At 42.5% G+C, this 27,837-nt stretch overlaps 1 protein-coding gene and 1 long non-coding RNA gene across 9 annotated transcripts in view; both read left to right on the top strand.

Moving 5' to 3' along the window:
- Window positions 1-13,365, top strand: part of ERG (ETS transcription factor ERG) — a 152,303-nt gene extending 138,938 nt beyond the window's left edge. For all 7 annotated transcript variants that reach the window (XM_064152524.1, XM_064152527.1, XM_064152529.1 and 4 more), the window contains 5 exons: window positions 122-193; window positions 5,826-5,894; window positions 6,236-6,292; window positions 8,047-8,094; window positions 10,824-13,365. In XM_064152524.1, coding sequence (XP_064008594.1) covers window positions 122-193; window positions 5,826-5,894; window positions 6,236-6,292; window positions 8,047-8,094; window positions 10,824-11,344 — 767 coding nt within the window. In that variant the 3' untranslated portion in view covers window positions 11,345-13,365. The remainder of the gene's footprint in view (window positions 1-121; window positions 194-5,825; window positions 5,895-6,235; window positions 6,293-8,046; window positions 8,095-10,823) is intronic.
- Window positions 13,366-16,040: 2,675 nt separating this feature from the next.
- LOC135179994 (uncharacterized) lies at window positions 16,041-21,222 on the top strand. Of its 2 annotated transcripts, XR_010304234.1 has the most exons (4): window positions 16,050-16,087; window positions 18,425-18,443; window positions 20,056-20,173; window positions 20,862-21,222. It is a non-coding gene; the product is annotated as an uncharacterized LOC135179994 (long non-coding RNA). The 2 variants fall into 2 exon arrangements; XR_010304233.1 differs by lacking the exon at window positions 18,425-18,443 and having other exon boundaries at window positions 16,041-16,087.
- Window positions 21,223-27,837: the final 6,615 nt, after the last annotated feature.

The raw sequence follows: 27,837 nt of genomic DNA, 5'->3' as shown, positions 1-27,837 counted from the left end.
TTCTAAGGTGGAAATTAATTTCTTATAGTCTTCATTCAGACACACTACCAAAGGGAAAATACCAGTGGTCTCAGGGACTGTGAAAATGAACCTTTAGATACTATGTCTTCTTTCTCTTTAGGAGGTGCCACTTTTATTTTTCCCAATACATCTGTTTATCCAGAAGCAACACAAAGAATTACATCAAGGCCAGGTATGAACAATGATCACCTTTTATATGCTGCAATCTTGCTCGGTTCATCTCTTGAAGTATCTCATTCTTCTCTTTCAACCCTCTTTTTGTATACAACAGGTTAGATTTTGAATACACACACATACTGCATGTCTTTACTTTATATATGCCTGGCTATATATTGTTGTGTAGAGTGAGATGATTAAATTGAACAGTTTACTAAGTCTGCTTCTTCTGCACAGCTCAAAAGACCAGAGAATCAGAAAACTTCAGCCCTGTTCTTTAGGGTCTGTTGCGTTGTCCCAGTACAATTGCTTTTCAATGTGCTTCAGCCATCTGTAAAATGAGGCAATACTCTCTTTTATAATTCCATTTTATAATGTCATGAAAGTGTTGTGGGTGTGCTGGCTTTTGAAAGGCTAAAGGGAACAATTAAAGAAGTTAAGGACATTGCTATGAAACAAAAAAAATTCGTTATGTCAGCCATCACCACTGAAGATGCTGGAAATATGCCTAGCCTGGACAGTAGCTTTTCCAGTCTTAGATGCAAAGTGCTGTGTGGGATGTCAAAAGGAGTGGCAGCAGCAATACAGAATACAAACTTTAAAGGAAATCCCTTACCAAGACAGAGACATACATCCAGTGTTCTGAAGGGACATGCATACACTTGGACTGACTGAGCTCTTGAGAAAAAATTCATTCTCTCATTACAGAGGGGAGGCTGGATAGCAAATACTCTGTGCTCTAGGGTGCAATACAGGACAGTACATGCAAGAAATTATTTTATGTACACTTAAATAAATATGTGTTGTATGCATGTCTGTAGATTTGTGAATTGATAATCAGAAAGATAAGTAGGGAAACAGCTACCAGACCATTATGTGATTAGGTCTACTCTGATCAGTTTTCAGGAAAACAAACTCATTTGCTAGATTCATTTGTCTATAATAGTGAATAAAAAGGAAACTACTAATCCAGTACATACATTTACCATTTGACTTTTGTAAGATGTTTACTGAAATACCCTACAACCCATTACAGTAAAAGTGAAATCAGAGTATGACAAGAAACAAAGCAAGAACTCACCAAATAACCTGTTACCATCTTAAGTTGTGAGTGCTTCAATGTTCTCTACCATGATCTATAGTCATGAGTGCTTGAACATTCTCTACCATGATCTGTAGTCATGAATAACTGGGAAAAAGACACAATAAAATGTGATATAAAACTGAGAGATGACACATGATTATGTTATCACTTAAACCCAAAGATTCCTTAAAATGATACCTGTACAGGTGCCCAGAAGACTTGAGAGAGAGAAATGAACTTGCAATGTGTTAACACTTGAATGTACAAGTTGGTAAATGTAGTATAGGATACAAGTTATTTGCATGTCTTACTGACTTCAAAATAGCCCTCTTCATTCATGGAAAAAAATAATTTATTGTGGGTTATTTATGGCACAATGAAAGCCATTCCTCTACTTGTTGGCCAAATGGGGAATAAAAGAAGCAAATTAAGCATCACAGTAGAAGATTGTGTGGAAAATCTAACTGTGTCATAAAAAAATTGGGCAGTGTGGCCTTCTACAGAAAAGCTGTGTGAATCACCCCATATCTGAAAGGCTATTTACAGAAGGAGAAGGTGCTTAGAGCAAGCCCTGAGAATATGGAAAATCTTTCAAGCATGTTGAAAGACACAGAAGTTTGAAATTGTTCAAGTCAGAATCTGGGCTTGAGGAAACCTGATATAATAATCAAAATAAAGAACGACACAGAGTGCCTGCTCAGTCTTAATGTCAGAAGAAAGGATTAAAGAAAAGAAAAAAATAGGCATTTTCCTGAGACATGGGAGCAGATTGTGGCTCTCATGGTCACAGGTTTTAGTAGCACCCAGAAGTTTTGAATGGCACAGAGGAATGTGGATGTGAATATAGATAAGAATGTGAAGCGTAGATGCAGAAGCAACTGCCAACTGTGCAGAATAAAATTGGATGCCCAAAATGGTTCAGGAATTTCCAACAAAAATTAACGTGTAATGTAAGACCTGCATGTCCTGCAGGTAATAACCATGCCTGCTGGGAGGATTTCAGACAGAAGCTATGAAAGAATACTGGTTTTATGGGTAGTTTCCACAGACTTGAACAAAAACTGGATCTCTTTTACCCCATGAGAAATTCCATGGTTTCATTGTTTGTTTCCTCCTCACCGTGATGGAAAAACGAAATAACTGATTTTCTCTAAGTAAAAGTTTCTTTAAAAGCCACATATCAGTTATGGTGAACTCATTCATTTCATCTGTAATTTAAATCTAACTAATCTAAATTATATTCACAATGAAACTCAATAACCAAAATGCTTTACGTTAACGTCCTCCTTGGTTTACACAACTACTTGTGGGAGTCATAGCTTGACTATAGAGCATCTCTTTTCTTCTGTGCAATCTGTTGTATCCTAACTAAACATTTTCTACAACAAACTCTTATGAGTTTGAAAATATTACTTTATTTTATCTTTTATGATTTTAAAGTTGCAAAGATTTTTTAAAGTCAGAATTTTAATTCAGAAATAAAACCTTTTTTTTTTTTTTAAGAAAGAATTTTGGTTTTCTCTAAAGAAACATTTTGTTGGCTTATTCTGTGGCTATCCTTGTGTTTAAATGTCACATTTTGATTAGACTGTGAAGAAGCTTTTCCATAACAAAGCATCGTTAGTGTAAGAGGAATAGCAGACCCTGGGGACAATCACTTGATGACATGACAGACGTCAAAAATTGAGGAGAGGGGACATAAAATATAAGATGGGAATTAGCCAAATCTTGGGGTGCAACTCTGGAGAAAGTAATTAAGCATTGCCATTGTTAAGGCACTACAATAGAACACAGGAAATGAGCAGAACTTGCAGTAAACTGCCATGACAAAGATGTATTTCTTCACTCACCTTTACAATGGAACATGAGGTTTCAGCAAGCTGAAAGTAATACAATGAAGCTATCAGGAGCACAGGAAAACCTAATATGGGTTTGTCTACATGTCTCATCAAACAGGAGTATTCCCATCAAAGATCTGCCCAAGATAAGGACATGCTGTACTAATATCTCATGAGTAAGAACAGATCTGCTTATCTAGTATAGCAACGTGTTTATCAAGGCACAATACTGAACTAGGAATGAAGGTGGAATTTTGTGCTATTTCAAGAAAGGCTGATAACTGGATTTTTCTTTTACTGGAGAGGGCGTAGTCAGAAAACCATCCTACGATGTGTTGAGTTACAAGGAGAAACAATTTTCTCACAGTGTGAGTTTTTTACCAAATGCATTTCAAGGCTACAAGTGCCATTAAAAACAAGCACAAAGTATCACACATCCTTCTCAGTGTACAGGTGTCTGGTAGTTTGGATATCCACAAATAGAGAGGGGGAGAGGAGAGGGAGAGAAGAGGGAGAGGAAAGGGAGAGGAGAGGAGAGGGAGAGGAGAGGAGAGGGAGAGGAGAGGAGAGGAGAGGAGAGGAGAGGAGAGGAGAGGAGAGGAGAGGAGAGGAGAGGAGAGGAGAGGAGAGGAGAGGAGAGGAGAGGAGAGGAGAGGAGAGGAGAGGAGAGGAGAGGAGAGGAGAGGAGAGGAGAGGAGAGGAGAGGAGAGGAGAGGAGAGGAGAGGAGAGGAGAGGAGAGGAGAGGAGAGGAGAGGAGAGGAGAGGAGAGGAGAGGAGAGGAGAGGAGAGGAGAGGAGAGGAGAGGAGAGGAGAGGAGAGGAGAGGAGAGGAGAGGAGAGGAGAGGAGAGGAGAGGAGAGGAGAGGAGAGGAGAGGAGAGGAGAGGAGGGAGAGGAGAAGAGAGGGAGGGGAGAGGAGAGGGAGAGGACAGGGGAGGGAGAGAGAAATACAATTGTACAAGTTGCACAGCCTAATGACAAACACATAACTTCTGTGTGGTTTTTCACCCCTATTTGTCTGTAGTATCTCTGGGCAGGGAATGAAAGAACTCAAAGGAAAAAATAATCTGCCACGAAGGTAGAGAACTGGCCAGGCAAGACTGGACAAGATACATGCAAGCAGCCAAAACTGAGCCCTGCCTGCCCTGGCCCAGTACAGACAGAGTTCAAAACCCCTGGAAACATGACCCCTGTGGTTTTTTAAGTGTAAGATTTTGGGAGATGACAGTGCTGGCAGTGCCAGTTTTCCCCTTAAGCTAAACAAGCTAAATAAATTAAAGGCAATTTGTTTGTGAGTTCCACATTACATTTTATTTCTGTTGAGCGCTTTAGCTCATAGTGTCTGGAAATGGGCAGAAATGCATCTATTTTGCTCAGAGCCAGTCTGTGACTGTTTCTTTATTTCCTGACTGGTTCCACTTCTGAACATAACTTCTAAAATAAAGCACAAGCACCCTTAAGAATATAATAGTCCACAGCAACTCAGTTCACCTAGGTGGTTACTGCTACCTTCTCCAGATCCTGGACAGAAGTCTCTGCTTTTGGCAGCAATTTTAGCTAATGTGTTCAAGCCAGCTGGAGAAAAGGAAAGGCAATTGCAAAAAGATTTCAAAAGGTAAATCAAACATTTAAACTTAGTACATACAGTTTATGAAGAAAGCATTTGTATTTTAATTTCTTAATTTTTATATGCTAAAGAATTTAACTAAGGAGAAGTAATGAGTAGATGAAAGAAGAAGTAAACAAGCATCTAGCTGTATAAAGTTCAGGGCTTTGTCCCAAGAAGCAGGAAAAAAGCTATCCATTTTTTGGAAGGAGTGTAATATGCATATATATTTATGTATGTATGTGCATTTAACATTTAAGCAACTTCACTGTTTTCACACTGTATTTCTAAAGGTCTGCAAAGATACTGGGGTATGAAAAGGGAAGTGAAGGAGAAGGAATTGTTAATAATTTGAAATTACTAGAAGAGTGAGGTTGGCAAAGTGCAGCAATCAGTTATCTCAAAAGGTTGGCTCCTGAATGACAAAAGTGAGACCAGAGGGTACATCTGAGGATGATGAGATAATATCATGGGGAGAGCACAATAAAATGGGTGATGACAATGAGAGGTAATACAAACACAAACACAAAACAGTAGTCTAGAGGAATCTCCAACAGAGAAAAACAAGACTGTTGTCTCACATATTTCGGCCTATAATCAGCTGCTAAAAAGGCAAACTCAACACAAGCTCAGTCTTTAAGGTTTTAGTAAAGCATGACAACAAGAGCCTAGCAAAGAATAGCACATTAAATCAGCTGAAGTCTATCTTCATAAAAGAAAATGCTATTCCATGTTGAGATCAGGAGGGAATGGAACAGAGTTTATGCTTAATCTGAGCTGACATCTTGGAAGGCTTTTCCTTCAAGACTAACAAATTGTCTGTGATGCACAGTGTATGTCATTCCTTGGTATCCTGAGCTGAGGAACGGGACCAAAGGGAGTGCTCTGAGCCTTTGAAAATTATGGACTTTGTAGAGTATTTGTACCACCTATTTCAGTGCAGTTCAGACAACTGACGAGAATAAGCACCTCTAAAGAGCAGCACAGAAGGCAGTGTGTGTTAGAGACAATAAAGGTAATGAAGGTGTAAACAAGGAGTGTAATCCCCTAGAAATGTGTCCCTTATAAACATAAACACTTTGTGCCACATCTACATGATTCAGTGTATTTTTGCTTTGCAGATTTGCCATATGAGCAAGCCAGACGATCAGCATGGACGAGTCACACTCACCCCAGCCCTCAGTCAAAAGGTAAAAGCATCTGCATACATCTAGTGCACTTGTAGTAGACTCAGGAATTAACTGATTTGAGCTACCTTAGCAGTCAGCTCTGTAGGATTTTCACCTGTGCCTTGGCTTGAAAGCATTTTAGCTGCATGTAGGCCATACTGGCTGGAGTCACTGGAGCACCCACATCCTTCCTTCAACTCAGGTTTCATCAAGTCCATGACCATACAGTCTTATAAAGCTAAATCCTATTGTGGCCGTCATGGAGTGGGGAGCAGCAGGAGTCCCAGGCCTGTGATCTATCACAGATTTGGCAATGAACTTCCAAACTGGAAAAATAACTATGTGCTTTTTTCCATTTTCAGCTACTCAGCCATCATCTTCAACAGTTCCCAAAACAGAAGACCAACGCCCTCAGTTAGGTGGGTGTCATTTTGTTTGAATTACACCTGGGTGTGATGGAGTTTGTTGAACGTCATGAGAAGGACAACTACAGTCTACCAACCAGAAACAAACTGCAACATCTCATTCAGATCACTAATGAGAGCTCCAGCTGACGACCAATAAATCCCCAGAAGTTGGCTCTACAGCTGGATCTGAGATGATGGCTCCCATGGCCATTAAAAATTGCTTTTAATAATGTTTAATGGCATTGATGACCTTGCAAAGTGAAAAAAACCTGTTAAAGTCCCTAGGTGCAGTTTAGGTACAGAGGTGGAAGGTAAGGATGTCAAAAGACCAATTACTCCACTCTAATTGAAGTGCTAGCAACTGGAAAATGTACATGAGCAAAGAAATGGAAATGGATTATATATTTGAACTGGGCTTTTGAAATGAAACAGTAGAAGGTGAAGGGTTCTCTGTTGCGAAACTGAGGAGAAAGTAGTTTATGAGCTTGTAGACTACTGGTTTTACAAAATGGGTGCATTTTGTGTTTTCAGAGCAGATAATCCATGGGTTAGGTCCTAATTCCTTACTGTGAATTCAGCTGTTTTGGACAGGTAGCTAGAAACCACCAGAGAGATTTTGAGTCAGTTACAGCTTTTGTTAAAATCAGCAGGATAGAAGTAAGAAATGTAAGGGGGTTTGGAGGATTTTCTTAGCTCAGAAGATTCTGAGCCTGTTTTTATCGCACAGATTTCAAATCATTATTCTGGTATTTGTTATAGCTGAGGAGGACTGTGCACGTGACTCACATGCTGCCTGGGAACTGTTTCACTGCTTCTTACCCAAACAGCATGTTATCTAATCTGGCCTTCCAACCATGAGCATCTCTCAATACACTGATTATTTATGTAAGTCCTTAGGACTATTTAATGGCTGTGTGTGAGCTGCACAGCTTATTTAAATGTATAAGGAATGTAACCTGATTATCTTTTTGGCTGTAAAACTGGCGGCTATATGAGAGCAGCTGTCTGGAGACAAAGCAACCCAGTGACAGAGTTGTTCAGCAAGGAGCTCTTGGCTGTGCCTGCAGTCCATTGCTTTGGCAGTTGTACTTCTGCGGTAGCCTTCCCTTTTTCCTGAATTGTATTGCAATTCAGGCCAAAACAAGTTTTTGTTTCTGGAGAGAATCTCTTGAGGAAAACATTGAGATGCTACTAGCATTGTGTGGCTGACACAGGCTTTCCTGAAAACTCTAGTTGCAGAGTTAATACAGGGGAGCCCTCACTGGCCTCCAGTGGCAAAGAGTAATCAACCCAGCCACATTTCCTTGTTTCAGCCGTGCACTCTCAGCCCTTTTCTGGAGGCATAGGAAGAGTTAGCAGTGTGTGGGAAAACAAATGTGTCTTTGCAAAAGAAGTTACTGTCCTTTGCAGAGGGTACTCACTCCATCAACCAGCTGCAAGTGTAAATTGTACTAGAGTTTGCCTGTATGTGTACTTCGTTCAAGTAGAAATCAAACTACTTCTGGGCCAGATTTGCAGTCTGTCTGAATATAGACTTATGCACACAAAAGGCAAATGTTTATCCTTGGAGTCGTTCACATGCACACCCAGTTTTAAGGGAAACAATGTACATATTGCAATGCAGAGAAAGGAATTGCTTTCCCCAGTGCTGGACTGCTGTACCACCAAGTGGTGTACACTGGCTTTTACAAAGTTCTAAAAATAACACTTAAAATATTTGAAATCACTGTCACATGAGTTTAAATCTTTCTCTCATCGTTTTCTAGACCCATATCAGATTCTTGGACCAACGAGCAGCCGACTTGCAAATCCAGGTGAGAAGGCTTTTTCTGATTTAGGAGAGTTCTATTCACTTCTAGCATGCCCATTTCACCTTTAGGGCCAGACCTGCAAGGCAATGTGTCCAGTTTTACCACCTTCTAGTATGACTCGGTGGGAACCCACTGTCTTGCAGGATTATGTTCTGAATTACACATGGGTAGGCCTGAGGTCAACGATTAGGATAAGAACTCATGTATCTTAATGTAGGTGTCTCCATACGATATAGGGGTCTTATTTCCTGTGGCACTCATTGGAAACTACTCTGCAGAGATACTCAAATCATCCTAGAGGAGATGGTTACATTCAGTCAGTCAAACACCTCATTGTGGGTATTTGAATTCCTCATATCAGTAGGAGTTATCTTCAGCTCCCTAAAGACTGGAATTTCGTTAAAGCCTGTAAAATATCTCATCTGGCCTCCAGGTACCCCTCCAGAAGGGTGCAGGTCTCTTAATAATCTGCACTGTATGTTTCCCAGATTGTGTTAATCCACAAATCCACACTGACCTTGACAAATAAGAAATTTGGTGATGAATAATCCAAACCACTAAAAATATTTGCAGACAAGGCAAGTATAATCTGTTTGCAGAGATTGGCTTAAACACTTTAAACATGGTCTCCTACTCTAAGAAGGTGACAGTGAGGCACGTTGTGGACAGGGGCTTGTAGCATGTTTCAGCTAAAGCCAGGGAACCACCTTGGTGAGTTAATAACACTGATTGCAAACTGTGCAGATTTCACTGTTGCTTCTCTGAGTCCACAGGACACACTGTGGCCATACACCACCATAATCGACATCATAATCTGCCACAATGGATTGACACTGTAGGTGCCACTTCCTATTTCCTTCGCTTAAACAGCCGCAGAGCACACAGTGTCCCTTGTTCCGCTCTGCAAGCCTCCTCAGCTGCCTGTGCTTCTTCCTACAGCTATTGTCTGGCTTTTCAAGGCATGAAATTGCCAAAATACTGATCCATTTTCCTTCACTTTATTCCGAGTGACATTGACCACAGTTCTAGATTAGCTTACTTTCTAAACAGTTTTGCATGTCATAGGAAAGCAATTAAGTATTAAGAAGAGAATTTTTTGAATGGCCTTAGGGAGTGACACAGATCTTAACTGGAAATAATGGCCTACCTGTCTTTAATTTATTTGTCAAGCCTGGATTTTACAATTTGGTTAGGCATCCATTTGGTAGACTTTATGACTGTTGAAGACACTAACATGGTCTGGGCTGGGATACTGTTTTAACATTTGGATATAGAATTCCTACACATCATCATCCTTGTGCTTCAACGTGTTTTGTGTGTTTATAAATTGATGGAATTACTCACTCATTAAAAGGAAATTGACAGCAACCATTTATTTTCATAGGACTATATATTACATTTGGAAGGCAAGTGTTTATGTTAGAACATATGTTGGATTGCTTATTCAAAAACTGTGTTTTTTCCAGTGCTGAAGTGTTTATTGATTTTCAAAGGCTAATCCTCTTGTTATGTTATGTGTATTAAAACTTGCATGCCTTGCTCATACCATGGATTTTTTTGTTTGTTTGTTTATTTAATGCATGTTAATGGAACAGAAGAAATTCATTAAGGACAGTTTGGATAAATATAATTTAAAGGAGTATGGGTTTCAGTTGCACTGAAGTATAAACTGCTAATGGATTTCACATGCTACTCTGGTCTGATATTCTAATTCACTACTATGAGCTTTCTAAAGAAAAGCTTGTTTATTCTATCCACATATTTGGTTTGGGGAAAGAAGAAAAAAAAGAAAGCCAACTGATTCCTGGTCAGAGATGTACTCAGAAGTTAGCACATACAAGCTGATTGGCAAATTCTGCTGACATTGTGCTTGTGAAAGAAGTTGCCTTGCAAGCTGCTTCGGCTGTGTTTTGCATCATTTCAGTGCTGCTTTGTTAAGAAATGCTAAGCTTTTCACATGAGCATCAGTGGCAAGGCCCTTTGAAATCTACTTTGAGTTGCCTAAAATGGTCAAATTTTGTTCCTATAACTCTGCAACACAGTTCTGTAACAATGACAGCTGACTATTTTCTTTTGAAGATTAAATTGGCAGAGAAGTGAGAAAAAAACCTCAATGTTTTAAGCCTTAATCATTTGAACCTACTTGACACAGAACAATGACTACAATGTACATTATGGACCTTTTCACTGTTCTTGCAAATGTTTGGCTCTGTGGTTGTGTGCAGTGCAACAGCAAGCTAATAAAGTTTCCGTTCTGCGCTTCCCCAAATGCTGCAAATGGATGATATGGTTTGGCACGAGCCCAGCTTTCTCTAAACTTCTCTATTTTGTGTAGGCTTATTCCATAGCAGAGAACATTTAGTTGCAACATAATGCTGTGACAACAAGCAAAGTGTTACGCAAGTAAAAGCTGTTTCTCCTGAACTTTAGAGATTAGTTTCCTAAATGAGCACCAGCAATTGTCGACGCCGAAAGACATTAGGTAACTAATAAATCTCTATTCAGTGGCATTCTGCTGCTCAGATGAGGGAAAACATGGCACATTGCCATTATCTCTGCTCTTTAGGATTCCATGACACAGGAATAGGAGGAAGGAGGCTAGTTAAGAATAAGAAGCACAAATTGACATTGAAGCATTTCCTAATAGGGTCCTGTGTGAGAATTTGGAAGAATTGATGTTTTAGTGTTGTTAGACACTGGTCCTGACATTTCCATTTCATTTGCCTCCACAGGGAGCGGTCAGATACAGCTGTGGCAGTTCCTGCTGGAGCTCCTCTCGGACAGCTCGAACTCCAACTGCATCACCTGGGAGGGCACCAATGGTGAATTCAAGATGACTGACCCTGACGAAGTGGCTCGGCGCTGGGGGGAGCGGAAAAGCAAGCCTAATATGAACTATGACAAACTCAGCCGTGCGCTTCGCTACTACTATGATAAAAATATTATGACTAAGGTTCACGGCAAGCGCTACGCCTACAAATTCGACTTCCACGGAATCGCTCAGGCTCTCCAGCCTCACCCCCCGGAGTCATCCATGTACAAATACCCGTCAGACCTCCCCTACATGAGCTCCTACCATGCGCACCCTCAGAAGATGAACTTTGTAGCTCCTCACCCCCCTGCTTTGCCCGTAACATCGTCCAGCTTTTTCGCTGCCCCTAATCCATACTGGAATTCACCAACTGGAGGTATCTACCCCAACACCAGGCTGCCAGCTGCTCATATGCCTTCTCATCTTGGAACCTACTACTAAGTGGGGAAAAAAAGAAACACCACAGAAAAGCAAAGACATTTCTTGCTGGGATATCAGTCCCTGATGAATTGCAATGAACTCTATTGGAGTACATGAATTAAAAGTGCCTAAAGAGACAAGCGAAGGTTTGGCTGGGAAAAAAAAGCACAAAACAAACCCAAAAAACATACACATAAAAAAAAGGATGTCAAAAAGACTCTTTGAAGTAGAGATTTAAAGGAGATACTCAAGAGGTGTTAAGTTACTGAAATGTAATGTATATGGGCATCGACTCTCTGGACCAAAGAACAATAGACTATTGTAGGTAAAAGCATGAAATGATAAGGAAAACCTATGAAAGCTAGTGGTCTTTAAAAGTTGATAAGCTTATGTGTAAAGTTTGATATCTTGCTAGTGCAAAACCGGGACTATGCAACAGCAATATAAGTCTACAGTGACCTAACATACAGTATATGAATCATTACAAAAGAAGGGGGGAAAGGGGAGGAAAAAGAAAAAACTGTGTTTAAAAAACAGAAGCATATCAACCAAAGAGACTGGTTTAGTATGGAAGCTGATTTGGAACGGAACAGCATTGTTGTAGTTAAAATCAAAGGCGTTCCATTCATCAGAGAGTTATCAGCTACTCAAACTGTGAAGAGGACCTAGACTTTCAGATTCCTTGACAGTATTAAAGGAACCCTGAGCCAAACATTGGAAATCGGAATGTGCTGAAGGGCAAGTGTATGATTGTAGAGCAGAGACCTGCACCTGACAGAGGAAGCAGAAAGGAGAAGGAGGAGGATGAAGGAGATGAGAATGGGAAAAAAAAAAAGAGACTTCTTTACCAGTAGAGACTGAAAAGACTGAACACTCAACAGTGTTGGGAAGAAACACTTGTTTGGACATGTGAAATGTATTGCTCAGTATCATACCATTCCCAGTATTACAGGAGGAAAAGACTTGTTTGTATAGTAGTGAAAAGAAGTCAAAAAGGGAAAAGCTGAAGAATTCAGAAATCAGAATATGCATCTCTTTAGTTAAAAAAAAAGGAAAAAAAAAAAAACCTAAGCAGTAAAACTGGAATTGTGTTTGATATTTAAAAGTTACCAATTAGAACCTCATCATTGTCAAGGGAGTTTGTTTTCTATTGGTTAAAGCAAGAGGCAAGCCCTGACTGCCAAAATCAGAAATGATCTAAGTGTTTTTGTTAGGTGGGCGCCAGTTTTTCTTTATGGAGTCGCGAACGCTGTGCGTTTGTCAGAATTAAGTATGCAAGTCAATGTTATTTTGTTTTCCTTTTTATATAATTATTATATAACTTATGCATTTATACACTACGAGTTGATCTCGGCCAACCAAAGACACAGGAAAAAAAAAAAAAAGGGACAATCAAAATATTGTGGCCTTGAATTTTAACTCTGTATGCTTAATGTTTACATTATGAACATATTAGTACTTAGAATGCAGAATGTATGTAATAAAATAAGCTTGGCCTAGCATGGCAGTTCAGATTGACACTCTAGTTTGCATTGGCATTTGCATTTTTAGTCCCTGACACGCCTATCGGTTCTCCTACTCACTGTGTTAACACATGCTGGGCGTTTTGGTTTAGACCTTTGGTTCGTGAAATCTGGCTATCGTGGCAGTGTAGGACCAAAGGAAAATGTTTAGCCTAAGTTCAAAGTGGACAGGTGCTGCATATCTTCTCCTCCAGACACGTCTGCTGAAACGCTTGCAGCCCTTCTTGAACAGTGCCTTGCCATTCCTGTCCTGAGCTTCTTTTGCCCAGAGATTGCAACATGCCCAGTTCAGCCAAGACTGAAAATTAATCCTAAATGAGGCCTCTGAGGGAAGAATACTGATACCCTGAAATTACCTTTTGCTACCATCAGATCATGCAGCGTAATCTCATCTTGAGATGTATTTTCATACTGAATCATATGTTAAATGACCATGCCCCCTTGCTATTAATATATACTGTATTATTATTAGTAAATAAAGTGAATAATGAATAACTTCCATTATTCCTCACTTCAAAATGGAGTGTACAGTAGCTTGTTAATTTGTCATTGCAGTTCATTCTGGCTTTTCACAAAGGACAGGATGTTTCCTTTCTCTCCTAGACTTACAGGCTTCCCACACTGTACCCTGGGCCCCAAAACTACATCTGGTATCTAATGGCATGACTCCCTTTTTTTTTCTTTTGCAAAGCCAGATGAAGAACTGGTCTGGAAAATTGGCACTGACATTTCTGAGTAGCTCTCCGCAGCAGGCAGTGTTTACTGCAGAGAGCCCAGACAGCTGAGACCTCTGTACTTTCTGCCATTCTTTTGCCCCTTTTTCAGACAAACTGGGTGTGGTTTCAGGTTTTATAACAAATCTTCTGCATATCCATTTGTGGAGCATTAATTGGTGCTGTGCAAGGAGAGTCTGCTTGCCAGATTCGCATTATGGGCGCCTTGGTGGCAGTTTATAAGCACAGGATCATATTACTGATGTTTGAGGCCTGAGCAGTGGCATCATAAGCCTTGTGATGGTTTGGGAAATAAGCACTGTAAATCTATATATCTTAAAAAATAAAAACTCATGGAAAGGTTAGAAAAACTAAACTCTTGGAAAAGGTTAGTCACTTGCTATTTCAGAAAGCTAGGGCAGCCACACCTACATACAGGCTGTAAGAAAAATAGTTTGCCCCAGTGGAAATATATCTACAGATGCTTGCTATCTACTTCATGTGTACTTCCAGCTCAAAAAAAAAGGGTAAGAGTATTGTTGAACCACCTTTTAATTAAACACTTGAAAGTCCAGATAAAACAACTGTCTTTGTTTAGATTGGCAAGGACGTGCCTTGAGGCCTTCAGAGCATCCCCAGTGCTCACAGAGTTGCCTGCAGGAATTCCAGATTTTGTTTTCTGGCTGCTATCATGTACAACGTAAACAACATCCTGATATGAAACAAAAGAGTCAAAATCCTGGGACAGGGATATAGTCAAAGGAGGAATGGTGTGATGGAGACCCTTCATGGTGAAGAGCAAAATCCTACAGTAAGCCCTTGGGAACTCACAACTGAACCAGTCCAGGACAACTGTATTAAAGCTACACTTTTCCCCAGGACCTACTCACAGCTTTCCAGGATCCTTGGAAAACCTGAGGATGAAGAAAGTGAAGGATGGAGACACTCTACTGTTACTCCATTGAGACAGGTAGCTCTGCTACTTGCAGGGTCTTCCTATCCCAGGGGCAGCAGCCACCCCATGGAGTCTTCCTCATGAAGAGTAAGGACCAGCCCAGTGTCCCAGGACCCTGACAGATGCAAAGCAGGCTGTGGACCCATAGTGCTGTCTCTCCTGCTTACTGCCTGGTACCCAGACCCTACTGCTGGGACCTATGAAGGCTGGAATAAGGTCAGAGTTGTAGGGGGTGGTTCCAAGTTCAGATGGTCACAAGGAATGGGGCCAGTACAGCCAAACTGCTCAGAGAAGCTGAGCTGCTCTGCATCCATGCCATAAGGGATGTTCCTGTGAGGCTCAGCCAAACCCCAAGATCTCAGCTGCATGTGTTGTCTCTGCCATTTAAGCATCCAGATGCAATGGACAACATGTGCAATGGGCAACATGGCCCTGATGAGGCCACACTGTACAAATTGGTTATGTTGATAACATTTAAACACAATTCTCAGTCAAATCTCATCCCTTACTACAGCACCCTGAAGACTGCTTTGTAAGCAGAAGCTTTATTTTTTCCTGACCTTTAGAAATAGACATGTGTACTTACCTTTCACCAAGAAATACACATCTACCTGAGAAACTACACTATAAGATGGGAAGTGATGGTGAGAAAACTTTTAGAAGTAAAACTAGGAAGCTCAAATCTCACCACTCTCAGTCAAGATATTTCCTCTGATGTGAAACTGGTTTTACTGAGTATGTAAAAATTGCCTCTGAAGGATACATTTTACAACACTTGTAAGTCTTAAGGGGAAATTAACTAAGGTTAGGACAGCACAGCACTGACTGTACTGAAGTTCTTCATTCCCCATGCTTTCCGTGTTCAGAAGAGTCCATGTAGGGTGTACATAGAATCATAGAATCATAGAATCAACCAGGTTGGAAGAGACCTCCAAGATCATCCAGTCCAACCTATCACCCAGCCCTATCCAGTCAACTCAAATGCCAGTTACCTTTAAAACTGCCCTCAGACATGGGGATCGTCAGTGATTTAGACTTTCTCCTGCAACCTCTTCTTACACAAATTTGTTTCTTATACCATCTAAGATCTCATTTTAAAATAATTGTGAATTATAGATGCATTTAAATGACAACAAAAAGGGTTAAAAATAACACTTGTACATTTAATCACAGAATCAACCAGGTCAGAAGAGACCTCCAAGATCATCCAGTCCAACCCTATCCAGTCAACTCGACCATGGCATCAAGTGCCTCATCCAGTCTTTTTTCAAACACCTCCAGGGATGGTAACTCCACCACCTCCCTGGGCACCTGATTTAGTTGGGCAATTAATGAGGCAGGAGTTCCAGCACCACTTCCCCTTTTCCACCACACCTGCCCCTTCCCCACCCTACATCTAATTTTCCCCTTTTTACCCCAAACCCAGAGCACCTGGGTTCTATTGGAGGCTCCTCCCACCCCAGGTGTGAGCACTTTGTCCTCCCTGCCTACTCCCCTTTATAATCCCCCTCAGGAAAGGCAGAAGCCCTAAGTTTGCCCAATTGGGCAGAGGATCCTCCTCACGCCGTGACTGGTGAGTGCCCATGGTGCACACTGGGTGACTGGTGGAGGTGATCTAAAGGCCGGGGGGCCTGGTGGCCCCCCGGTTAGCTAGGCTAGAGACTCAATGATTGCCCTAACATCCCCTCACGGGTGCTGGCTGGGTCTCCTTATGCTTCTATGTTTAGCTGCTGCTTTCTGCTCACTTAGGATGAGTTGAAGTGGTTGGCTGAACTGGAAGCCCAGGTTGGAAGAGGCCTTGAGTGATCTGTTCTAGTGGGAGGTGCCCCTGCCTATGGCATGGGGTTGGACACCATTCTGTGTCCCAGTCTCTATTTATAACTATTAATGAGGTCACTCCTCAGTCTCCTATTCTCCAAGCTAAAGAGCCCCAGCTCTCCTCAGAAGGAAGATGTTCCATTTCCTTAATAATTTTTGTCTCTGCACTGGGATGTCAAGCAGTTCCCTGCCCTTCTTGAGCTGAGGGGCCCAGAACTGGACACAATATTCTGAATGTGGCCTCACCAGGGCAGAGTAGAGAGAACCTTCTTGTAGTTAATTATACCACTTGTCCACTAGATAGAATAGAATCAACTAGGTTGGAAGAGACCTCCAAGATCATCCAGTCCAACCTAGCACACAGCCCTAGCCAGTCAACTAGACCATGGCACTAAGCCTCAGCCAGGCTTTCCTTGAACACCTCCAGGGACGTTGACTCCACCCTCTCCACCCTCTCACTATTACAGGATTATTTTCTCTTGTGTGCTTACTGATGTTTCCTTATCCACCTTCTTACTTGGGAAGCTCTCAAGCCCTGGGTATTTCCACTCATTCCCTTAACACAGAGGCTAATGCATCTCACTGGCAAAGGTTTTTTGGTTTCCTGCTATTTCCACGTATTGCAGTTTCTTTTGATTATGCTCCCTGTGCATCACTCTCCAGAGTTCCCAGCCTGCCTCAATCTTAGGGCTTTCTAAATATTTGCAGTTTGTTATCACGCTCGCTTTGACTGGATGTTAGCCAAGCTTAGACATATTCCACTTCACAAACCCATCCCTCTTCTTCTCTGATAATGGTTAATAGACCTTCCTTTCTTTTTTTTTCTCTCCTGTCCACACATGGGAGATCTGATGTCTCCTACTTCTAAACCATTTCCATTTATGACGTCTTTGACTGCCATCTCTCTTTCCCTCTGGAGTCTATTGCTACACTCCCCAGCAAGAAGCTGATGGGCTTGCAGCTTTGCTTGGCCAAAGTGTCTTCCTTGGGCTGCTAAAAGACCCTTCAGCTCTGAATGGACTTCCATGTTCTTTGTTTGGAGCAGTTTGGTTTCTTTCTTATTAGCTGAAACACATCCCTTCCTCTCTGCTAACTAGAAGGGGTTCTTTAAACTCTTGCTGTGAGCTTGCAGTGCTAATTCCACCAGCTCATCTCACCCAGCTGTAGTGTTTATTTTGGCTCTGTTCCGTCTGTGTCTCAGCCAGGCTCAATGCTGCTTCAGGCAGAAAATGCACATCCAAAGAGCACTCAGCAGTGTCTTACCACTTAATACTAGATAATAATGAGTAACATTGCCAAATAAAGTGCCTATAAATTTCCAATTTTCTTCATAATGAAGGCATCATTCTTCTTCACTGAAGACTTGAAAGCTGCTCTGCAGAAGATGAATACTTCATTCAGAAGATGAACTCTTAAAAAGGCAGAGGCACTTTGGCTAAATGATTGTCATGGTCCTTTTAGGCTTCAGAGGAGTTTTCTAAGAGTGTGTGAAAGACAAGCTTTAAGATTTAGCTACATCTTCCACTCTGCTCTTGCCTGTATTTTTGCAAAATTACTTCAAACCAGCCATGTAGACCTCAGGCCACCACAGGCATCATCACAAGGCTGCCAGGAATTATACAGGCCTTCAATGAGCACCTTCCTGGAGAAGAGCTGAAGGGTTTTTGGAGTTCTCCAGGACCTCTGTGGCAGAACTGACCACAGAAATAGTAAATTTTTAAATAAAGTCCCTTCTCCATCATGGATTGAGGAGGGATTTTTTCACTTGCATTACTGTAGGCAAAATACAAAGGAAAAGAAAGAAGGAGAAAATAAAAGTATTCATCTGGTTTATGGTTGAAAAATTACCACATGATGTCTAATTCCTGGAAGAACTAGTCTGCTACACCAATATGTTTCAGTTTTCTGGGATGAGAATGGCATTCAGATGACCCAGCCATGAGTCGGATCATGTAGTGCTGGATATGTTAAATATAGATTGTGACTAACAGATACTGCTTTGAAGTGCTTTTGTCTTTAAGTGCACAAGACCAATAAATGCTGGAACAGGATGTATTTTCTACCTAGACTAACCTGATGTTTTCCATTTCAGCCTTCTTCAAGGAGAGAGGGTAGGATTGTTGTTTTCTTCTGACATACTTGGAGGAAAAATCTGTGAAACACATAGAAAGTGCTTGGACACTGCTAAGAGTTCCTATCCTGACAGAGATAGCTCAGAGTCTGGGTCCTCAAGGGACTGAAATATCTGCTGCTACCCTGATTGACTGCTGGTTAAAACCATGGAAAAGTTGTAGGTACCCTTGAATGGCTGTAAGCAAGTTGTAAGCCTCACACCATGAGTTTCCAGGTAAAAGACAGAAAATGAGGATTCAAGCAAGTAGTGCAGAGTCTTTGGAGCAGAGCAAGGGCTTGGTTCTTGAAACAAATGTGAAAATAAAGGTTGTTACCTTGGCTGCTCCTGAAAGATTAACGTGGATGAACTGGCAGGAAAGGGAGCATAAAACCAAGAATGCATGGCTATAACAGAGCTATTATCAGCTGGGCTTGGAAAGGGGAAGGAAAAATAGAAGAAAGAGGCCAACATCAAGAGGAAAAGAAAGAGAGAAAAAGTAATGAAGTGCGGTTAGAAGGGGTAGCAAAGTGTTGTGACTTGGGCCCCCTTACTAGCAATTTATGGAAGGGGCTATAAGTGGACCTTTAAGACATTCTTGCAAGGATTATTTGGTGCTCAGTGATGGACTTGCTTTGGTAATGTTGACAGGACATCAGATGTGAGTCATCAATAAACAGAAAACCAACCAGATCAAAACATGGGCTGATAATACAAAGACAGCAATCAAGAAGGTTGACGACTTCCTCTCCTTCTTAGGAAAAGGAGAATTCTATTTGGTCAAGGGGTGCCAGGGAGGCTGGGAGTACCTGCAGAAACCCAAAGAAGTTATTTGCTGCATAGTGAAAACTTGATCTGAGGGATGTGGGGAAGGAAATGCCACCTAGATATCAAGAAGTTAATAGGAAGAGAAGTGAAAGTAGGAGGAAAAGAGGCCATATACCCTAGGGAACTTAGAGGTTCCAGAAAACCAAAAAGGGCTTAGAAATATGATAAGGACAGATTTCATAAAAAGTACTGGCACCAAAGGAGATAGCTGGAGAGGAACTATGATGTACAGTGTGGTAAGAGTAGGCAGGTTAGCACATCTGGGATAAACTGCCTGAGTTGAGGAGACAGTAGAGTTTGTAAATGCTGTACTTAAATTATCTTTCTACATTTACCACTTTACATTTCGTTACAATTTCCACAAACATTTCATGTCACAGCTTCATTGCAATGTAGACTGCACACTGAACAGCTGTAAAACAGCCTTGCCAGTGCTGGGAATTTGCACTGGGAACGTAATACCCAGTTCCAATCACTGATGAGTGCTATGCAAAATGACCTAATCAGCACTTTTAACTTCTTTAACCACTTACCTCAACAATTAAATACATTGTGATGCTAAATGTATAGCACACAGTAAATCATTCTGGACTGTATAAAAGCATCAGCCAATACATCTTTGTTGTTTTGTCATAAGCTGTATAAAATGCTGGCTTAGGACTCTGTAAATGGCTTTGTTCACTCTTGTTATTTTAATTGTATGTGAAAGCCCAGTAAAGTTTCCAGCATACACTGTGTGTTTCCTGCTAAGTGCCAGATCCAATATGCTCTCTTTTTCCTCCTAGCTGCAGATCACAGTGAAAGGTTTTGGCATAGCAGTCTATAAATTGGGAAACCTAACACTACTACAACGCTGTTGATGTTCCACTGTAACTACTGGACTAGCTCTTGAGCCAAGACATGGTAGGTGCTCCTAGTTACTTTTCCATATTTCTGCTTTGGCTAAAAGCTAAGATGTTTGGCTTGTGGCTCAGTCATCTATTTCTCAAAAATGTCTACTGGGCTCTACTGTGACTATAATGAGGTTATAGAAAGTCATTTGGGTCTAAGATGCCTTGCTCCTTCACTTTTGGCACAATACAACACACAGGCAGAGAAACTGGAAGAGGTAGAGCAGCTTTATTTGGTAAAAATACCTGCCTGAATGAAGTTAGTTGACTGATTATAAGGTTTCTGAGAGACCCAGAGTAGCTTAGGCTCTCAAATCTGATAGGCTTGCAGTGGGATGTGTCCCCCTCAGATGTTCCAGATATCCTTCCCCAGTGCTTTAAAAAAGACACATCTGTCCAGAGGAAATTGAAGCTGACTGCAGCTCCAGTGACCCACCCTCCAGCAAGAGCAGCCCTCAGGGACTAAAATGCCACCATGCAAAATGGTCACCGTTAAAGACAATAGAAGTAGTTCAACAAAGCAGTTCTCACAACTGTGATTGACAGCTTTATGTCCCAGTGGTGGGGCTCAGGCTGCTTTTGAAAAGAAAAGGAGCTGGGCAATGATGTAAACTTGGAGTTGTGTTTGAGCGCCCTGGGTTATGAAGTCTGCAGTCTGTCTGATGCCTGCACGTTGATGTGTAACCATGACCTCTCCCCAGGCAGGTTCCATCGCACCGACAGAAGTACAGGCCTCCTGGCTCCTGTCCTGCTGGAGAAATTCCTGCTAGCAGAGGATACAAAATCATAAACATGAGCAACCTGTGCTGGGACCGTCCTTGAATCCATCTTGGGAGTTAAGGTGCCAGGCACTGGGTGGCTTCCCCCCATGTGCAGCTGCAGGTGGGCAGAGTTAGCCAGCCCCAGAGGCTGACCCTCGGATTGTTATGGTGTGCTGACCTACCCATGATTACATGTAACCCCATACCCTCTGTTTGTAACCAATCATGGTGGAGCATGCCTCTTGCTAGCATGCATGTAAGTCTCTGTATCATGGAAATAAAGCTGACTGTGACCATCTAACCATGTTGGTGAACGAAGAGTCATTGTACCCAGGTGCTCTACTGCTATATGCCAATACTGTCCCTCAGTAAAAAAACACCCAGGTGTTTTCTAACCCCTTCTTTGGCTGCTTGACCCTTTAATGGCCTTTGAGGTCATAGTGCCCAACAGGTGTCTGGGCAGACATCAATTTCATTGCTACTCAGAGTCTGTTGGGAGGGGCACTCTTCCAGACTATGAAGGTCCTGATGAGCTTCCTGAACAATAATCTGAGAGGCTGCAGAAGGTCTTGATGCTTGTCTGGTGACCAAGTGGTCTGAGCAGGATTGTGGTTCTCTGTGAACCATATGGCAAAGTCACATGCCTCTAAGGAAGGAGCTTCTCTATACTCGCAGGGCTTTGTGTGGTTTGTACCATTACACTTAGAATTAGGTCCCCAGAGACACTCAGGCTTGGTGCCTTGCACCTCCTCTTGAAAGAAGTGGCCTGAGCATTTTCTAGAAGTGATACTATTTTCCTGAGTTTTGAAGCCTAGGAGTGCACACTGGCCTTAGCCTACAGATACTTCATGTCTCCACACTGAGCCTCCCTGATCTTACAGTGACTCCCCAAGTCGATTGCTGCAGTTGCTTCTGTCACTTAGCTCAGGCTTTGAGATCTAGAAACTGTGGGTCCAGTGGCAGCTGAGCACTCAAACTTGCAAACAAGGTTGATCACTGTATAGGGCTAACAATTAGAACCGAGGCAATCACAAAGCTGTGGGTGTGTGAGGCACCAGGTGTCTTTCCCTGCAGCAAGAAAAGCAAAAAAATCCTTTAAAAAAAAAAAAGCAGGAATTGGTTAATGAATCTGAAACCCAAAAGTGCTTCTTGGGGCACTGCACCCAGGCTGGACTGCTCAGGCAGGGCTCTGGCTTTGCTCCTGCAGAGCAGTGTGCAAGGCAATCCGCCAGGCTGGGACCAAACCCACTGCCATGATAATTCAGCATCTCTGGGCTCATCTTGGAGCACCTCTCTGTGAGGAGTGGGGCTTTTGCAGGCAGTGATCTGCTGAACGGCTCTGTGTGACCCTAGCCATCCCTGCTCTCCCTCTTCCTGCATCGTGGGAAGAAATGCCAGGCACCCTCAGGTATGGGTCAGGACTTTGCTCAGATGTCATCAGTATGTGCATACAGGCACATGTGTGTATAGTTTCCATGCCCCCAGTGCTCTGCAGGCTTTTCCCAAGTAGTTTACAGTTTTTTAAAGGTCACATTTTGTGACACAGTCCATGCTCAGTCTCTCTACCCTCTTCCCTCTTGGGCTACAGCTGGGTGGCCAACAACACCTGAAGGCACAGGATACTCTCTCCTTAAAACGCTCTCTGGAGTTTCTGTTTGAAGGTCTGAGCTGTGCTCCTTTCCCTAGTCTGGACTAGGCTGTAGCAATGAGCCTGGTTGCCCCAGGTCAGCTGAAAGAGAGACAGAGGTGTGTGAGACTGAGGGGCACACAGGAACACATTCAGGCAGGTTTGGTGTGTCTACACCACACAGTTAATCTTACTGCTTCTTCTGGGGAAAGCCTGCATGGTTCCTGTGCGTCCATCAGGTCCCTAGGGTATGGGTGACAGTTTGCTCACCCTAGGGACAAATGTCCCCCCCCAGCACAGTGCTCATGCCCTGCTGTGGTCCTGGCCAGGGCCCCCTGCAGCCGCTGTTGAATGCCATGCTGTCCTGTCCATGCCAGCATGCAGCCCTGCTCCTGAAAGCTAAACCTACTCTGCTTCCTTAAGCTGCTGCAGTGCCAAGGGGACCCAGGAGACCCTGCACTGTAGGTGCATCAGCCCCAGCAGCGTCCTGCTCTCTCGGGACTAAGTGCTGCTAGCAGAGCAGCCAGAGCTGCTCTTCCCAGGTGCATCAGGGTGTATTTGCCGAGCAAGGCATTTTCCCGTTTCACCCAAAAGATGGCACTAGGCGTCACCAAAAGTCATCCATTCGGCGCCCGGAATAGATTTACGTGAGTGCAGAATGCCACAGGGGTGCCCGTGCCCCGCTGCCCCCCCGTAACCAAGGAACGGCTCTTCCCCCATCTCCCCAGGGCAGACCCTATCAGGGCTCTAGGTTATGGGCAAAACCAGCGGAGTGGAAAACAAGTTGCCAGCTGCTGAGACTGTGTAGCCAGAGAGCATAACTTTCGAAAGAAAAAAAACCACCTCCCTCCTCCATACCTCCTGTGGCTGCTCTCTAAGGCAGTGAGAAAAACAAATATGCAATACTCGGATGCATCTTCTTGCATACTGACATTACCTGCTGTAGCAAAATTGGCATCATTAGGATTTTTGCTGAGAAGTTAATTATTCTCTCGTCTGAACATCAGAGCCCATGAATAACTTTATCTGGTAACTCAGGCCACGTTTTAAGGTCTTTTGAATGCAAATGTTGCTCTGTAATGATGATTATAAAATATTTTCATTATCAAGTGAATAAAACTAATGAAAATGGCTTCTGGTGAGATTATTTTTTTCCCTTGCAATTTTTGTAACATATGGATGAAAGCTTTTTAATCTGTCAACGAAGCAATGGGGTTTGGGTTTGTTTGGGTTTAGTTTGTTGGTTTTGGTGGTTTTTTTTCCTGAAAAACAATCCTCATTTCAAGGTAATAGGCTCTTTGAATTCATTGATGTTTCTAATAGAGGTATAGCCTGGCTATATGGGATTTTTCTTTTCACTAGAGCAATTTATAGGATCACAGCTCTATAAATGCAAAGATCTTAAAGCCTGCAAGTGAGGACCTTCTAAACAGAACGGCAGAACTCCAAGTCTGAAAGTGCTGCTTCAGTACATTTGAAAATGAAGAAGAGTGCCTTGTCAAAGTGACTCACCTTCCAGGGCAGCTCAGCAGCCTCCAAGTGCTAAAAGGTCACACAGAAGTTCAAGCAGCTACTGTTCATTAATAACAGTAAGTTCAGCAGTGACCTTGCAAGAAGGTCTTTTTCTTTGTATATGCTGGTGTCTCCTAGAAGATAGATGTCTGATTCCCATGTGCTTCCTTTTTGTTTTGGACCAGGTATTAGCATGCAATCATTTCCACTGCTAGCTTGGCTTTGTTTGGTTGGGTTTGGTTTGGTTTAGGTTTTTGTTGTTGTTGTTGTTTTCATCTTTGTGTTGCTGCAACTAAAGCGTGATTAAAAACAAAGATGTGAAAAGCAGTTTGAGGAATGTACTTAGCCCTGAGCAGGACAGTCCATGGAATAGACCTGGGGTAAGTAAGATCCCTGAGATGCAGATATTCTTCTAAGTACATAACCTTAAATGTGTCTGTTGAGCATGTTACTGTCTCTAAGCATTAACATCTTTTACCCATGCAAAATATGCTCTGTGTGTCCCACTTGTTTAATTGCTGAACCCCTTTTGTTGTGCTTAGTAATACACTTCTGCTACTCATATCTCTGGGTAAGAAATTGGTCTGTTTTGAGGTCTATGAATTGCCAGGCACTGTTACAGGACAAGTACTAACGAAAGATTAAAGTGGTAGCACAATCTCAAAGAAGAGGACTGCTCCAGGTTAGTCCTCTTGGAGGGCAGCAGCTTTCTGCCTCTTGGCCATTCAGAAGAACTCAAGTGAAAACAATCAATCAAACAAAACAGATTCACAGAATTAACCATGTTGGAAAAGACCTGCAAGATCGTAGAGTCCAACCTATCACCTAATGCCTTTTAAGTAACTAGACCATGGCACTAAGTGCCTCATCCAGTCTCTTTTTAAACATCCAGCCTAAACCTGCTCTGTTGTGGCTTGAGACTATGTCCTCTGGTTCTGTCACTGGATGCCTGGGAGAAGATACCATCCCCTGCCTGGCCACAACCTCCTTTCAGGTAGTTGTAGAGAGCAATAAGGTCTCCCCTGAGCCTCTTCTTCTCCAGACTGAACAAATGCAAGTCCCTCAGCCTCTCCTTACAGATCTGTGCTCCAGCCCCCTCACCAGCCTTATTGCTCTTCTCTGAACACGTTCAAGCACCTCAGCATCTGTTTTAAGTTGAGAGGCCCAGAACCGGACACAGTACTCAAGGTGTGGTCTAACCAGGGCTGAGTACAGGGGCAGAATGATTTGCCTGGTCCTGCAGGCCACACTATTCCTGATACAGGCCAGGATGCCATTGGCCTTCTTGGCCACCTGGGCACCCTGCTTATGTTATAAACAAAACAAACAAGACGAAAGAGACCAATAACAAAAAAGAGACCATCAACAACGTGAAAGACTTTACAGAGCAGACCCTTGTTGTGGAAATGCGCTGTGTGAAGAGCATTGATTCAGCACCCTTCAGAAGGCGATGCTTGCGCAGGGGGAGCTGAGTGTTTTAGGGTGTCCTGACGCTAGATGGTGCGGTGGGTCAGAGGAATCTCCTCTGTGACGGAAATCCTGCTGCAAGCAAGTTTAAGGCCAGTACTGGAGTTTGTCAGGACTGAGCATGTTTGCCAGCTGCGGCTGCAGAGGCACCGTGTGGCTCCAGGTCAGGAGGCAGAGAGGTGCTCAGCTCTTTGCAGCTGTGCCAGCCAGCCTGCTCTGACTCCAGTTCCGCTTCACCTTTGCCTGTTTTCATGACCAGCGTCATTGCCCAGAAATTAGAGAAAAAACAAAGCTAATTGCCAAAATTAATCATCCCCAAGAGGACAGAGACTAACCACTGGTGCCCTGCCCTGCTGCAGGGACTGTGCGAGTCCAGGTCGTACTGACACTGGCAGCATTCGGCATGTATGTGGGTGCGTTGGCATCCCAGGGCATCAGCTCTTCACCTGGCAAGTGCTGAGCTGCCGTGGGGAGCCGTGGGTGCCTGCTGCACTCGTTGATATCAATGGCAGCAAATGGGATTTACTGCTTTGAGGATGGCTTGGCACTTCACAGGCAGGAGGCTTTCATGTGGTTTCTTGGGTGTAACTGAAAGCAGCTTTTTACCCAGGGGAATGAATTCTTTTTGCCTTTCTATATGCCCTGAATTTTGTAATCATGTTGTTAAGTATGGCTTTTGGAGAGCAGCAATTATCAGAGGATATATTTTAGTTACTTCTTCAGAAGCCATTGAGTATGGTTCTTCAAAGTGTGATTTGTTCTTCCTTTTCTGAATATATGATTTTCTTCTCTTGCACACACATGCTGGCAGTGTGTTGAAGGTGAGGACTATGACTTCTGGGAGGATTTCCATCATGACACCATGGATTAGCCACATGACCTGTGATGAGCTCTGTGGTTTTGAGACACTTCAGCAGTTTTGGTCACTCTCACACTAGCCCAAGAAATAATCTGAGTGCAATTTAAATCTGCCTAAGTGTTTGTTACTTACTTATTATACCCTTCTTCAATTATATGCACTAGTGGTCAAGACTGGGACATCATGAGAGACCAAAAGGTGCCTCCAGTTGAGACATTGCTTTACAGCTCAGGAAGAATTGAAAATGAAGACAACATGACTCATTATAATAACTAAGTTCCTTAAATGTCTCTTACTCTGGTCCTCATGCTGTAAACCTGATCTTAGCTTCCCAGAGAAAATAAAAAGGTCTTTTAGCACATGGAAGAGGCTTTAAAAGCTCAAGATTGGTTTGGGTTTTGTTGTTGTGGGGTTTTTTTGTTGGTTGGGTTTTATTAGAAGATAAGATGTTAAAAAGATACAGGAAAATAATACATTTGGGGAGGGAAAGAAGTATTAGATAATGATCACAATAAAATGGTTATGAACCTGATTTCACTTTCAAGAACGCTGCAATACAATTTTTATCATTCAACAAGAGGGACAAAGCCTGAACAACTGCCTCAGGAACATTTTTCAGGAAAAAATATGAGAAGTTTAGACTACTGACTCCTGAATTCAGTTCTGAGGTCAGAAGGGACCTTTTGCTTATCTTGCCTGACCTCCTTCATTAGCAGAAGACACACAATTTCATCCAGCCACTCCTGCAATGAACTCAACACTAGAGGAACAAGTTCTTAATTCTTCATTAACATTCAGGCAGAACTACAATCATGTCACTTTTGTCAGCTTTAGCATAAATGTGTATTTCTACCAAACTGCTGTGTTTGTTGATCTTTAGCTGGTGCTCCTTTATTTTACTGTCTACAGCAAATATTATGTTCTCCCCTATATAAATGCCCACACATCAACCAGAGAATGAAAAACAATCCCACATCCCTGAGGTGACTCACACACCTTGTGGATACTGAATCACCATTAAGATGAGGTGAACATGTGGTGTGCAAAGTGGAGGCTGAAACATTTTCAGCCAAAACATTCAGAAAATACTAGTACACCTTAAGGAATTCACCGGGAAATGGGAAAAGGAGCAACCTGTGAATGAATATTTACAACCCAAAGGAGTAGACTAATGATTCCCAAATGCTCCTGGCAGTCATCCTGTAACCAGAGAGAAATATGAAAAATTTAGCTTTGTCTAGCTCTAGTCTGCAACCCCTGCTCAAGTGGTCCACACTCCAAGCCTGGGCACTATTTGGCTAAACTATTATTTCCTGAGGACTATAAGCACTAGCAATACAGTGATACACTGTCATACATCATATACCACCCAAAACTCCTTTTTCAGGCTGAAAATGGGGCTCTGCTGTCTCTACCACCCCCAGGAGAGAGCTGGAATCAACATTGGCTCC

Source organism: Pogoniulus pusillus, chromosome 12, assembly GCF_015220805.1.
Source record: "Pogoniulus pusillus isolate bPogPus1 chromosome 12, bPogPus1.pri, whole genome shotgun sequence".
Taxonomy (NCBI): domain Eukaryota; kingdom Metazoa; phylum Chordata; class Aves; order Piciformes; family Lybiidae; genus Pogoniulus; species Pogoniulus pusillus.
The sequence above is the reverse complement of the archived record's forward strand: the minus strand, read 5'-3'. Positions and strand labels throughout refer to the sequence as shown.